The sequence below is a fragment of the Propithecus coquereli genome, unplaced genomic scaffold (assembly GCF_000956105.1).
Source record: "Propithecus coquereli isolate 6110/MARCELLA unplaced genomic scaffold, Pcoq_1.0 Scaffold22, whole genome shotgun sequence".
NCBI classification, from domain to species: domain Eukaryota; kingdom Metazoa; phylum Chordata; class Mammalia; order Primates; family Indriidae; genus Propithecus; species Propithecus coquereli.
This window is the reverse complement of record NW_012147189.1, coordinates 9229319-9241533: the sequence shown is the minus strand read 5'-3', so window position 1 is coordinate 9241533 and position 12215 is coordinate 9229319. Positions and strand designations below refer to the sequence as shown.

The 12215-nt window shown below is 32.8% G+C and overlaps 1 protein-coding gene across 1 annotated transcript in view; it reads left to right on the top strand.

Annotated features, from left to right (window-relative positions):
- Positions 1-12215, top strand: part of KIAA0825 (KIAA0825 ortholog) — a 355397-nt gene that overhangs the window by 55490 nt on the left and 287692 nt on the right. Inside the window, exons 6-10 of the mRNA XM_012644751.1 lie at positions 1618-1845; positions 3050-3315; positions 4725-4875; positions 9118-9308; positions 11649-11831. Of these exons, the coding sequence (XP_012500205.1) occupies positions 1618-1845; positions 3050-3315; positions 4725-4875; positions 9118-9308; positions 11649-11831 (1019 nt within the window). The remainder of the gene's footprint in view (positions 1-1617; positions 1846-3049; positions 3316-4724; positions 4876-9117; positions 9309-11648; positions 11832-12215) is intronic.

Here is a 12215-nt window from a genome sequence, read left to right as displayed (position 1 = left end):
ATCATGGGAAAATGTAAATGTCACCACACGCACTATTTTTTTTTTCACTGCAGCCATGGCAATTAATGGCAATTTTTACCAGAACATATTTTCTTGATGAATGAATAAATGAATGATTTTAATGGATAGACATGCCTTGATGGGGAGGACAAAAATCAGGATTTTGTTTTTGTTTTAACTTTCGTGGAGATAGGTTCCCTTTTCCATTTCTATCATCAGTATGTCCCAAGGAATTACTATTACAGCACAGGGGTGTAACTACACCACTTCCAAAGCTGCACTTATAAGAAAGAAGATTATATGAGCTGAGTAGATTCAATTATTGATAAATTTTATGCAAATACATGATAAGAGAGATGTGTTTCAGGCCCTATGATGCTAAAGGTCCAAATAAACTTTGAAAATGAAAGTTCAGTTACAACTTAATTAAGAGTATGATGAGAACAGGAGCCACTTTTTCTGATTATAGAGTCTTGGAATCATAGAATTTTAGCTCTAGAAAATGAATCACCTGTATTACTTTGTACGAGTATATATAAAAAGCAGTAAATTAATGCTGAATGGGGTGTAAATCCAAGCAAATTAGGCTTAGGATCCATAATCTCAGTCATTTTAGACGGCAAGGGACCATAGAAATCATCCAATTCAGCTCCATTATTTTTCTAACAAAAAAACCGAGATCAAGAAAAATAAGTAGTTCAGTCAGGGATGTAGAGCCCAAGGTTTTCTGAAGTTGGAATAGGTAGCATGTTATTATAAACAAGTTTACATTAAAACAGGGAAAGTCTAATTCTAAGCATAGGGTCAGCCTACTACCCATGATGTATTTAGTACTTTAGAGAAAGTTAGGGGCCTTGGGGGAAATGGACATTCATAACAATATTGCCATATGAGCCATAGACCGAAAGAATAAAGAAAACAAGACAACGTCAGACTCTACCCCAACTCATTCTACTCCCCTCTACACACAAAACAATGCAGATCTTTTAAATTCTTCATTCTTGGAACAAATGTAGTACTTCTTACCACTTTGTAGTGGAGAAACTAAATAAAATCCTAAGCAGGTAAAAATCTAGAAAGGTACAGTGCTGTGTTTTCTGAGAAATTTATTTCTTATAGCTATTTTTTGGCTTGTCTGGATTTCTGAGAGTGAAAAAGAAATAAAAGATTGAATATTAAATGCTGTCTTATGTTGCAATACTTGTTAACAATAAACTATAAAAAAGACTATAAAAATCTAATTTAGACTTTATTAAATATATTGAATTTAAAGGTTGCTTTATACGATAAATAGTAAGTATAGCTTTCTGCTCTCGTAAAGATGGCTTTATTGAACTATATTTAAGAGATTAAATTTTGAAAAAAGTTTTTTATTAAATCCACTGATGAATTAAAATGAAATGTCAGCATATTACTGTGTGTAAAGAATGCGCATGTTTCTGTATATTGCTTTATTCACTAGGTAATATTTTTCAGGTTGTAAGAATGGCTTTTATAGTATATCAAAGAATATCTACATTCAATGTTGAATGAAAGTAATAATTTTATATCTATAACAATAGGAACATTTGTTGCTGAGTTAAGATTAATATGACTTTATATAAATTTATATTTCAGGCTACTTTACTAGATTTTGGCTGGAGAAGTGCATTTAAAGAAGTATTTCTTCCCATGGCATGTAGCATAACAATTGCAATTGAAGATTTTTCCACAAAAATTCTCCAACAGGAACAGAATGAAAGGTCTTCAGCTGTGAGCTATGCTATGAACCTTGTAAATGTCCAGCAAGTTTGGCAAGACAGCCATGTGTTTCCTGAGGAGGAACAACCAAAGAAAATTGCAAAGGCAAGTATCAAATGAAATCCTTTCAAAGTGCTGACTGGTATGATGGGATTTGTAAAAAACATAAGGCATTGCAAAAGGAACGCACAGATAAAATAGTGGAGTCACTTGGAAAATACTTGATACTTGACCCAGAACCAGTTTTCTTCTCTGATATCCTTGGGCTATTGCTACAAAAAAGCACTTACACCTGTTGCTATAATAGCTTGTTGCTCCATAAATCTGAAGCGACCAAAAGGGACCTCTGTGACTTCATGGGGAGCTGGGAAACACTGGGAAAACTGTGTTGGTTTTACCTTTAAATGACTCTAGGAGAAATTTAGGAGGTTACAGGGGGTATCTATTTTTGGTTTGAGCAATTTGAAAATCTTTGTTTACACCTTAATGAACATCCCATTTCATTAAGCATCAGCCTTAAATCTTTATATGTGTTTTGAAAGTCACAGAACATATTGAGAAAATAGGAAGTAAATACAGTTACTTGGCATATGAGCTCAGCAACCTATGGTTGGGATGTTTTAAAAAGAGAATCCTTGGAGATGACCTCCTTATTCTGCTACTGTCACCCTCAGGCTCCAGAACATTCCCTAGGGAACTCTGTTGGCTGGTCTGATGTGGAGGCAGCCTTCATCTTCACATCTACCATACTTCCCTCTGCCATCACAAAAGAGTAGATACATAATAAATAGCGAAAAACTAGACACATTATTTCTGAAAGTTGCTGTCACCTTACCAATACGAAGATGCTACGTGAGATTGTTTCTGATGCTTCTAGATTATTTAAATTAAACTGGCATTCATATGTGGTGTTTAATTCTAAAAAACCTTTTATAGAAAATTTAGCAAAGAAAATCAGAATAAATTAAAAAATAATGCAACCGTTATATTAAGGATACATATTTTCTGAGTTCTATTAACTATAAATAAAGATATTGTCATGTAAAGCTGGTTCATGAGTTTTTCATAATGCCTGTCTGGTAAGCATAAGGTTTGAAGGTTATATATAGAGAAGCATCATTTTGGTATTTCCTTATTCAACATAAAACATATAACTTTCTACAACTGAGAAATCGATTATTATAAAGTTGCGTCATTATATTTATGTCTGATGCCAAATTCATTATTTAGGAATTTGGCTCCACTGTACATAAATTACTTGGCACTGTCAGAGTACAAATAACTCAGTGCCACATTTATTTCTCCCTAGTTTTGTTCTGACATCATGGAAAAACTCGACACAATGCTTCCACTGGCTCTGGCATGCAGAGATGATTCCTTTCAGGAAATTAGAGCAAACTTGGTGGAAGCCTTTTGTAAAGTGGCAACAGCTGTCCTGGAGAGACTGCAAGAGAGAGGCAAGGAGGTTCCTTCCAGAGCACCCCTGAAAAACTTGCACACACTCCTCTCCACAGCAGTGTATGTTTTCCAGCATTTCACGCAGTATGAGAATTTGATGAAAGAAACTACTAAAAAGTGAGTGTCGTTTAAATTAAGATGATGGCTGTGCTTAAAGAAACGTGTAATCTTTGGATATCACAGGAGTTAGATTTTGATAAGGTTTGAGAAAGAGAAAATCTTAATTTACATGGTGAATTGTTTTCATTTGTCTCGACTAGGAAATGTCAAAAAGGTGGAGCATGGGATTTATTAAACTAGATGTGAACATAGGTAATAGCAAAGGTACTGTCTCTAAAGACATACTCAAAAGACCCTTGCATTTTCTAGACCCTAATTCGAGGCAACTATTTTCTCCCTGTTGTTATGACATGACTAAATGTACTCTTCCATTTTGTAAGGCACATTATACTGACCACATCGAAAAGGAAGAATAAACTTGTTTTTGTCTCACCTATACACAGTTGCGAAATATTCACTTTTCTCTTTTGTTTATAAGCCAACAGGCTATTAGGAGCTGACATAAAGAATAATTACATTTAATGTATTCTAATGACCAATGTAAACATATTTCAGGACATCCATTTAGTAATAAATTGTCCATAATATAATATTAGAAGAGGAAACATCAGTCTTAATTGTCATGTATTTGTAGCCTAAAAAGAAAATATGTTTTCTGTATAGAGATACAAATGACCACAGGTATTAATTACCATGTGGTCTTTCTGGTTGCCCTTGTACTCTCTAGACATAACTTGGCTCCTTGCAAAGGGAAAACATGAACTTAGCAGTCCCGTGTGACCCTAAGAATCTAGTCTATATTCTTTATTCAGCCTTAGCAATGCCTTGGTTATGAAAGAAAGCAGTGTTATATAAATAGGTAAAGATAAGACAAATTTGGCTGAGGTAGAATATAACTATGATATTTCTTTAATTCTCACAAGTAGTCAGACGATGTGATTCATACTTGAATTTATAAACTAAATGTGTCAGAAATCATTTTGTTTCTACAGAATATACTTAAACAGTTTATGAGATAATTGACATCTACAAAATTACAATATTTTAAAAATAAAAAGAGTGCGTTTGTGGGACATGTGATATCTTTATAAAAGTTGGTTCTGACAAGTGCATGTTGTTCTCTAATAATAACGATAACCTAATGCCTAAATAATGCACTGATCTCTAATAATAGGCTTCAAAGAATGCTTTTATTTTTGAATGATGTATTGACAATGCAGTTTGTCTCGAGTTGAAGTGCATATTTGTAAAACAGCAGATGTACATTTTCAAAGGACTTGCGAAACAAAGACCAGCTTTTTTTTTTTTTTTCCTTTTTGGAAAGTGAATGTGAAGGCAGACTTCAGCATTAAGAGGAAATGAATGATTGATATCTAATAATCAAAACCATTTGTAGTACTGGAGATTGTTACCTCCTACTGCACAGGCCTTAAATCTCTGTCTCTTTGATCATTCTCTCTGAACAGACCCATATTCCTGGTGCCTGTCCAACGATATCAGGAATTCATCAACACTCTACAGTTTCAGGTTACAAACTACTGCGTCAGAGTTTGTGCTACAAGCATTTTACAGGATGCTGAGAGCCACCACTGGGATGACTACAAAGCTTTTTATGAGGTGTGAAGTTAAGTTTACTATCCCTCCTTTTTACACAAATATGTTTTACTGCCTACCTGCTTTCTGGCTAATTAGAAACATGAGCTTGGCATTACTAACACACGAAGGCTGTTAAGATAATATTTTTTAAATATTGAATTCATACTTAGGAAAAACACTCTTTTTAAAAACCTGAAATAAATTAGACATCAGAGCTCTCCTTCTGCTTAAAAGTAAAAATAACTTAATTTGAGCTGCAATGTTGTAGTGCTAAATAAATCGGAATATAATGGGATACGATGAAAACTCAAAGACATAGAAATGCCAAGATGCTGCAACCTTGTATTTTTTCCCAAAGGTACCAAGTTATGGGTATCCTTTAATTTTTTTCTTGTTATATATTTCCATCTGTGTTTGATAAATACTTTTTATTAAGCAGCTTTATTCTTCATACTTATTTTTTCCCTTCTCATTGCATGTTCTTATGAGTACACTTTAAGACCCATCTGATCATTTATAGCTTACCTATTTTCATTTAGCCCACGTTTTGAAATCCCAAATTTCTAGCAAATTAAAGCCTAATGCAAGCAAACCCAGTATCAATTAAAATTATCCATCATCAGCTTTCATTAGTTTCCCTTCCCCTGAATCTCATTGATTATACACAGACCACAGTATTTGAAATTCCTTGAAGTTGATTCCAGGGCAGGGTAAAACATTTATAATATCTTAATAAAAAGTAATCAGGGTTTTTAAAAAATTCCACAGCCAAGCCCAGCTTCGTTAGCTTTTTAATTTCACCCTTTCCTCTGGAATAGATTGTGTGACTTTCATTTCTCAATTGTCCTGATCACTATAGAGTATTGAGAAAAGCAGAGTGGAGTTCTATTCAATAGAGTCACCCCTGTCACTATCCTGGCACTCAAGGTTCCTGTGGTCCATTTATGCCTGAGATATTATAATAAATGTTGCCACAATACAGAGGAACAGCTAATAAGAAGCTCTCGTAAAGGACTTTCCACTTTTTCTAAGGCCATTTCATCTCTCCTTTAGAGGCCCTTCCCAGACAGTTTTTCTTTTTGCAAGAGCATTCATATAGGGTTTTCCAAACCTGCCATACTTCAAACAGTAGTGGTAGCAGTGAGCAGAATGAGAAAAAGAAAGTGGTACGGTGCAGCTGGTAGCCTGAGATAAGAATGAAAGTATTGGTCTTCCTCTCTCCTGGCAGCATCTCAGCTTCCTTATTTGCCTGAGGTAAACAGAGAGGTTGAAAATGAATCCATCTCATGTTTCAAACTATTTCAATATGTCAGCGTACTAATGAGCAATTTTATATGATGTTTTCAGTGAAGAACAGGTATCATCTCACTATATGTTCAACACAGGGGTATTATGTTTCCTCTTATGCAAATTGGGAGCTAGAATAGTTGTATAGTATAAATAATAAGTGGATGCATTGAGAACCTGTTATTGAAGTTACCAAGTATTTTTTAAAGAAACACCAAATTACCATGTAACATGCAGCTCTTAGATCTTATGACAAGGCTTTAGCTTCAAAGACAGAAATAAGGAGATAGTTACCCTGTGATTACATGGTACTGTAGCTTCCATATACTTACATGGTCAGTAGTTACAATTTAATTGCAGAGTTACTGGTGGTTATTTATGCTCAGAAAAATAAAGTGATGCTGCTTTTCTATTTACCAAAAATAAGAACCTTCTAAAAATAGCACATATTTAAAACTATTTTGACAACTGAAGTACCTGGCATGGTTTTATCTCACTGCCTGCACCCCTTTCTTCTCCTCTCCACATTATTCCAACTGATTTGTGAAACAGAACTTGTATGTTTATCAGGCCTGTTTTGAGAGGAAAGCAGATGATATCTGCCTCACTAGAGGCGAAGGGTAGGCTAGAGACCTCCAGGTAATCTATCCCCATGCTTAGAGCATAGTAAAGAAATAGTAAAAGAATTTACAAGATATGGAGCGATATTTGCTCATGTTTTGTGATAGCAAGTGAGCCCTAGATACATTATTTCCATTTTCTAAACTGTCAGGTTGAGAGTCAAAGAGTTCTGTATCTCTCTGATGAGGTGCTGGTCAGATGGCACAGTGGGTGTTCAGATTACATGTTTAAAATTAAGCTTTTAGTATAGTTGACATCTGCTCAATTTTAGAAACTTGTGTTTTCCAATAGTCAAAGAATAAAGAATTGTCTGTTCAAAGATAATATTGAGTGGCTTCTATAATAAAGCCCAGCTGCTTGTTTCCTGATATATAATCTAAATAAAAGCTCACATCTGTTTACATTATAGTGGGTCTGCAAAAATAACAGATGTTTACTAGCAGAATACTTTTGAAATGACAACAAATAGGGAACCAGGTCAGAAAAATAAATGAATCACATTTAGTTTAATGAAAACCCTTGCATACATTGAAGTTGTATGAATTTTTAAAAGAATTTTTAGAACAAAGACCAGTTTGGAATATTTTCAAGTAAACATGAAGTTTATATTTTAAAAAGTCTTAAATATGAGGTTTTTTACTTTTAAGAGAAGAAATCTGTATGCCTAAATTTTCTTTTATTGATATAAGGTAGCTATTAAGGAAATTGGTTTTTCACATTTTGAAAAATATGAGAAATCATGTTAATCACATTTATAATTAACACCCATCCATTGCCATGGGGAAAGTTTGTGTAAATCATTCAAACTATTCACTACATCAGCCTGGGTCAGTTTTGCTTTAATTTACATAACATAAAAAGTATGAGAGAATGAAGCTTTAAAACTCCTTTCTCAGTTTAATAAGTATTCATCATAGAACACACAACAAAGAAACAATAAGAAACTATAATTTTGCTACTTCAGCACCAATTTTATAATTTCTTTTTCTTAAACAGTTTAGATGCTCAGCTAATTAGGAAGTCAGAAGCCAGTAGCCATAGTCCCCTCCAGTTTGAACTTGACTCTGACATTTTGATAATGAAGTTTCCTACCCAAGGAATACCAATTCTACTCATTTATAAATTCCACATGAAAGTCAATATAATAACTATAAATTATTATTGTTACAGCAACTGCAAAAGGTTTTAGTAATCAAAGAAACTATCAGAAGAGTAATGTGTAAAGAAAATTCTAAAAGAAGTATCTGCATAAGAAACTATCAACTTTTGGTACAAAAGAACAGCAGATTTTTTTAGCTGACATTTGTTTGAGAAATATAAATAGTGAGCAAAGCAGAAATTTTAAGTCAAAGAGAATTACTTAGAGATATGATAGGAAATTTTACTAGTTTAACTTTTGATATATTAGCATAATCAAGATAATGCTTGAAGAGTGCATTCTCTTCTTCCTATTTCAAATAATCTTTTGATCTAGTTTGAAGAAAATGAGGTCACACTACTAGCATACCTCTGGGATTGCATGTTACCTCAAGTGCTTATAAATCACTTGAGGCTACCTTCTCCTTTCTGCCTGTTCCCCTTGGCCTTGACCATTGTTAGGTCTCTCTCTGCAGTCAGGGAAAACTTGGCACACAGGAGTTATCTGTAGAGGGGTGGAAAAGAATGAGAATATGGCCCCTTGGAAGTATGAAGTACCATAAAAATACTAAGAAATGATGATATGTTCATTTTCCATTACAAAATCTTGTAAAATTAGACTATTGTAGTATCTGTTGCTAGTATTGTTATTAAACAAATTTCGCTATAGGCAAAATAGCCTAATGTAATAATCTTCAATAGTTACCAATCTCCCTCGGTTTCAAGAATGTTCATAAGAATATAGTATGCAAGTTTATTTTTGCTCCTGTCATTTCATTATAGTGTGAAATCTGAAGCACTTATAAAATTACCTCAATGATGCTAATAGAAAAATATATCTACTAAAACAATTTAAAACAGATTTTAATTTTAGAAGAATCAGTCCACTATCTTAAACTAGTTAGTATGACTTGTTCAGCAACTACAAAGCTGATTGTTTAAAAGTAAATATTAAACCCTAGGCTAAGAGTAGGTAAATCAAGAATATACTAGGTTAAATTATTGTGTCTGGCTTTGCTTTAGAATATCGACTCTTGTAATTGAAATAAAACATATGTCCCTTTGTCAATAAGGATGTTTTACATCTTGTCAAAAATCTTTCTTGGTCATCGAGTGTGTCAAACTTTCCTTTCAGCCTAAACTAATTAGGTTTATAGGAAGAAAATCGACATTTTGGAAGATGTGATTCTATTGTTTAATGCGTGGTGGTTTTGCCAGGGGGAAAGATGCTCCTTCTCAATCCAGATGTGGCATTATTTCTGCTCGGCTCTTCACCACGATCTCTGGACCATTCTGTCTTCTAAGTTAGCCCAGGAGATTCTAGCAGAAGTGCTGGAGAAATCTTTGGGTCTACTGGCCTCCAGATATGCTCGGGCCCATCCCAGTTACAAGAGAACTCCACAGATAAGGTAATTGAAGTTCTGAAAAATATTGTTCCTCAAGAAAACTTTTTCCTTAGTTGTTATAAAGCAGAATGTTATTCTGAATCTCATGACATTACTCCTTGTATATTTAACATGTTTCTAACATCTGAAAGGAAATCATATTCAATTCTCCTGAGGTACTTCAGCGGAAATGTGGAACCTGAATCAAAATAAATTTGTTCTTTTTTCTTCTTAAAATTGTATGTAGAACCTACTTGTTTCTAAAAAATGATTCAAGATGTCTTGTAATCTAGGACATATATATACAAAGTTTAATGAGATAAAGAGAGAAAATTAAGGCCCTGAAATGGAGAAAAAAGCAGCTGTGCTATGATGGAACAATTTGTCTATGCAACCAGGGGATTTTAGTTGTTTTTTTTAAAGCCTATATATAGAAGTTTATCTTCATTAAGGAAACTGTTTTGTCCAATCATTTTTCTCCTTAATATATTCTAATTAATTCTTTCCTTTTTTCTTCTATTTTTTCTTTTCTTTTCACTGTGCATTACTAAAAGTCAGTTCAACAAAATGTGAAATCACAGAAGATGAGGAGCAAAGTTACTGAGCATTAAATAAAAGACTGAATTATAGTGCAATTCTGTGAGTTATCTAGGCAATGAATATTATACAAATGTGCTTACATGACAACAATGATCTATATGAAGAGGAGGCTTTTTGTTAAATAAATATTCTAGCTAATGTGATTAAGATCTGTCTTTTAGGTATACAAAATTTTTTTTCAGATATTTTTGAGGAGGAACTATAGACATCGGAGGATTTTTTTTTTTTTTTTTTTTTTTTGCAGGAGGAATCATTTCCTGATTATGTTCTTGTAAAGCATGCTGCAATTTTAAGGGCGCTTAGGTCCTGCTACAGTGTTTCATAAATATGGTATTTTACACAGGCTGTTTTGAATTACTGACCAAGCTTTTTTTTTAAAAAAAAAAAAAAAGATTGAGCTCTGAAGAATAGATGGAAAATTCCTTTTGAGAGCAAAGAATACCTTCATTCTTTTCCTTATGTAGTATAAATCACTTTTGACTGTGAGATGGCAAGTCATTATGAGATATTTGTGAGATCAGATTTACTGTTAGCTCATGAAATAGGTAGTATATTTAATTAATTAACTGTACTATAGAGACTTTTGGGTTTTATTTTCTGGGTGGTTGCATAAAAATGCCATACAATGCTACAATTATTGCTTCTAGTTTTTGTAAGTAAAATATATAAATATTTTTATTTGAATGGTCATTCCTAAACCATCATTATTTTAGAAATCAGATTATGTATATGTGTGTGTGTGTGTGTGTGTGTGTATATCCTGGACTAGTAATCGTGTATTTAGCAATTAGAGAAAGTCTATGCAAAGTACAATAAAATCTTCCTAAAGGCTATTACTGATGCTTTTAGTATTCCAGTTGCCTCTAAGTATTATATAACCAAACCATATATACAACTTATATGTGTGTTATGTATTATTAACATATATAAATTTATTATATACATAATACATTTGAGGCCAAAATGTCATTTTAAAAGATGCTCAAACTTATTTTTCTTCTTATTGCTTCAAAATTTCCATCTTCTATTTCTTCAACTCTGAGTTTAAAGGAAAAAAAATGGGAAATTAACTGAGGTGTGTTCAATTTAGTCATATACCAAAATAATCTTGAAACAGATCTTTGAGTCCCTACTGAAACTCAAGAAAGATGGAAACAAAGAAATAAGTCTATGAATAAGATAAATAATATAGAATATTTTTCACAACTTTATTTAATATTAGAAATTTCTGAAACTATAGGCTTCTGCATTTGAGCTTCTGTTGTCATTTCTTCTCATCTTCCACTTACTGGGAGAACATGTTACCAACTTTGTAAATTTTTTTTGACAGCATACACGTGGGTGAGAGAACTGTTTGTTACCAAATTTCTACCTATCATATTTGTGTGGATAATAGCAAATTTTTCTTTTCATCTAGCTTCTTTTAGACCAATTTAATTTCAAGGGCAGTCTCTTGAATTTCTTGAACAGAATCCTGATAATGCAAAGTAAACATTTTTTTTTTTTCTAAAAAAGCACTTCTTAGAACATTATTTTAGAGCTCACCATCCCTACGGATAATGGTATTGTGAGACATCTAACACCTGGAAACTCAAAAGGTATCTTTTATGCTTCCTATCTGTTTTTGATCTCTGAAGCTCTGGTATCTAACCAAATCTTTCTATTCTTACATATGCATAGTACAAGGGATATGGATGAAAGTCAACATATCAAGCAAAGGGATTATTTTGTTTAACATGATTTTCTTATTTTTCTTTCCATTAGACTTGATGTCACAACAATTTTAATATGCACTGAGAACATGTTATGGTCAGTTTGTACATCTGTACAGAAACTTCTGAAACCTCATGAATATATAGATGATAAAATTTTAAAAATTCATACCCATTGTAATAATCTATTTACAACATTAGTCATTTTGACTTCACCATTAACAGAATTATATAAGTAAGTATCAAATATATTTTAACTATCATGATATATAATATAATGTGATTTAACAAAGTTATTTTCATAACACTGACTTGTGTGAGGTAGCAAGTGGAAATTTCTTCATGTGCATTTTTAATATTGTGAATTGGGCTATTTTATAAAATTAACACCAACCAATAGTGGTTTCTTAATTCCCAAAGCAATTTAACCCCAAATGTGTTGTGTATCTATTGGTCAATTCCATTCAGTTAAGTTCCAGCAGAATCAGGAACATTTTGAGCTTCACTATTTAAGTTGTTTAAATGATCAAATTATATTAATGGGTTGATTATTTCAGTCATTTTTTGATACTCTATGAAAAAGAAAATCATATCTAGTTGCTTTTTGCTCTTTTAAAAA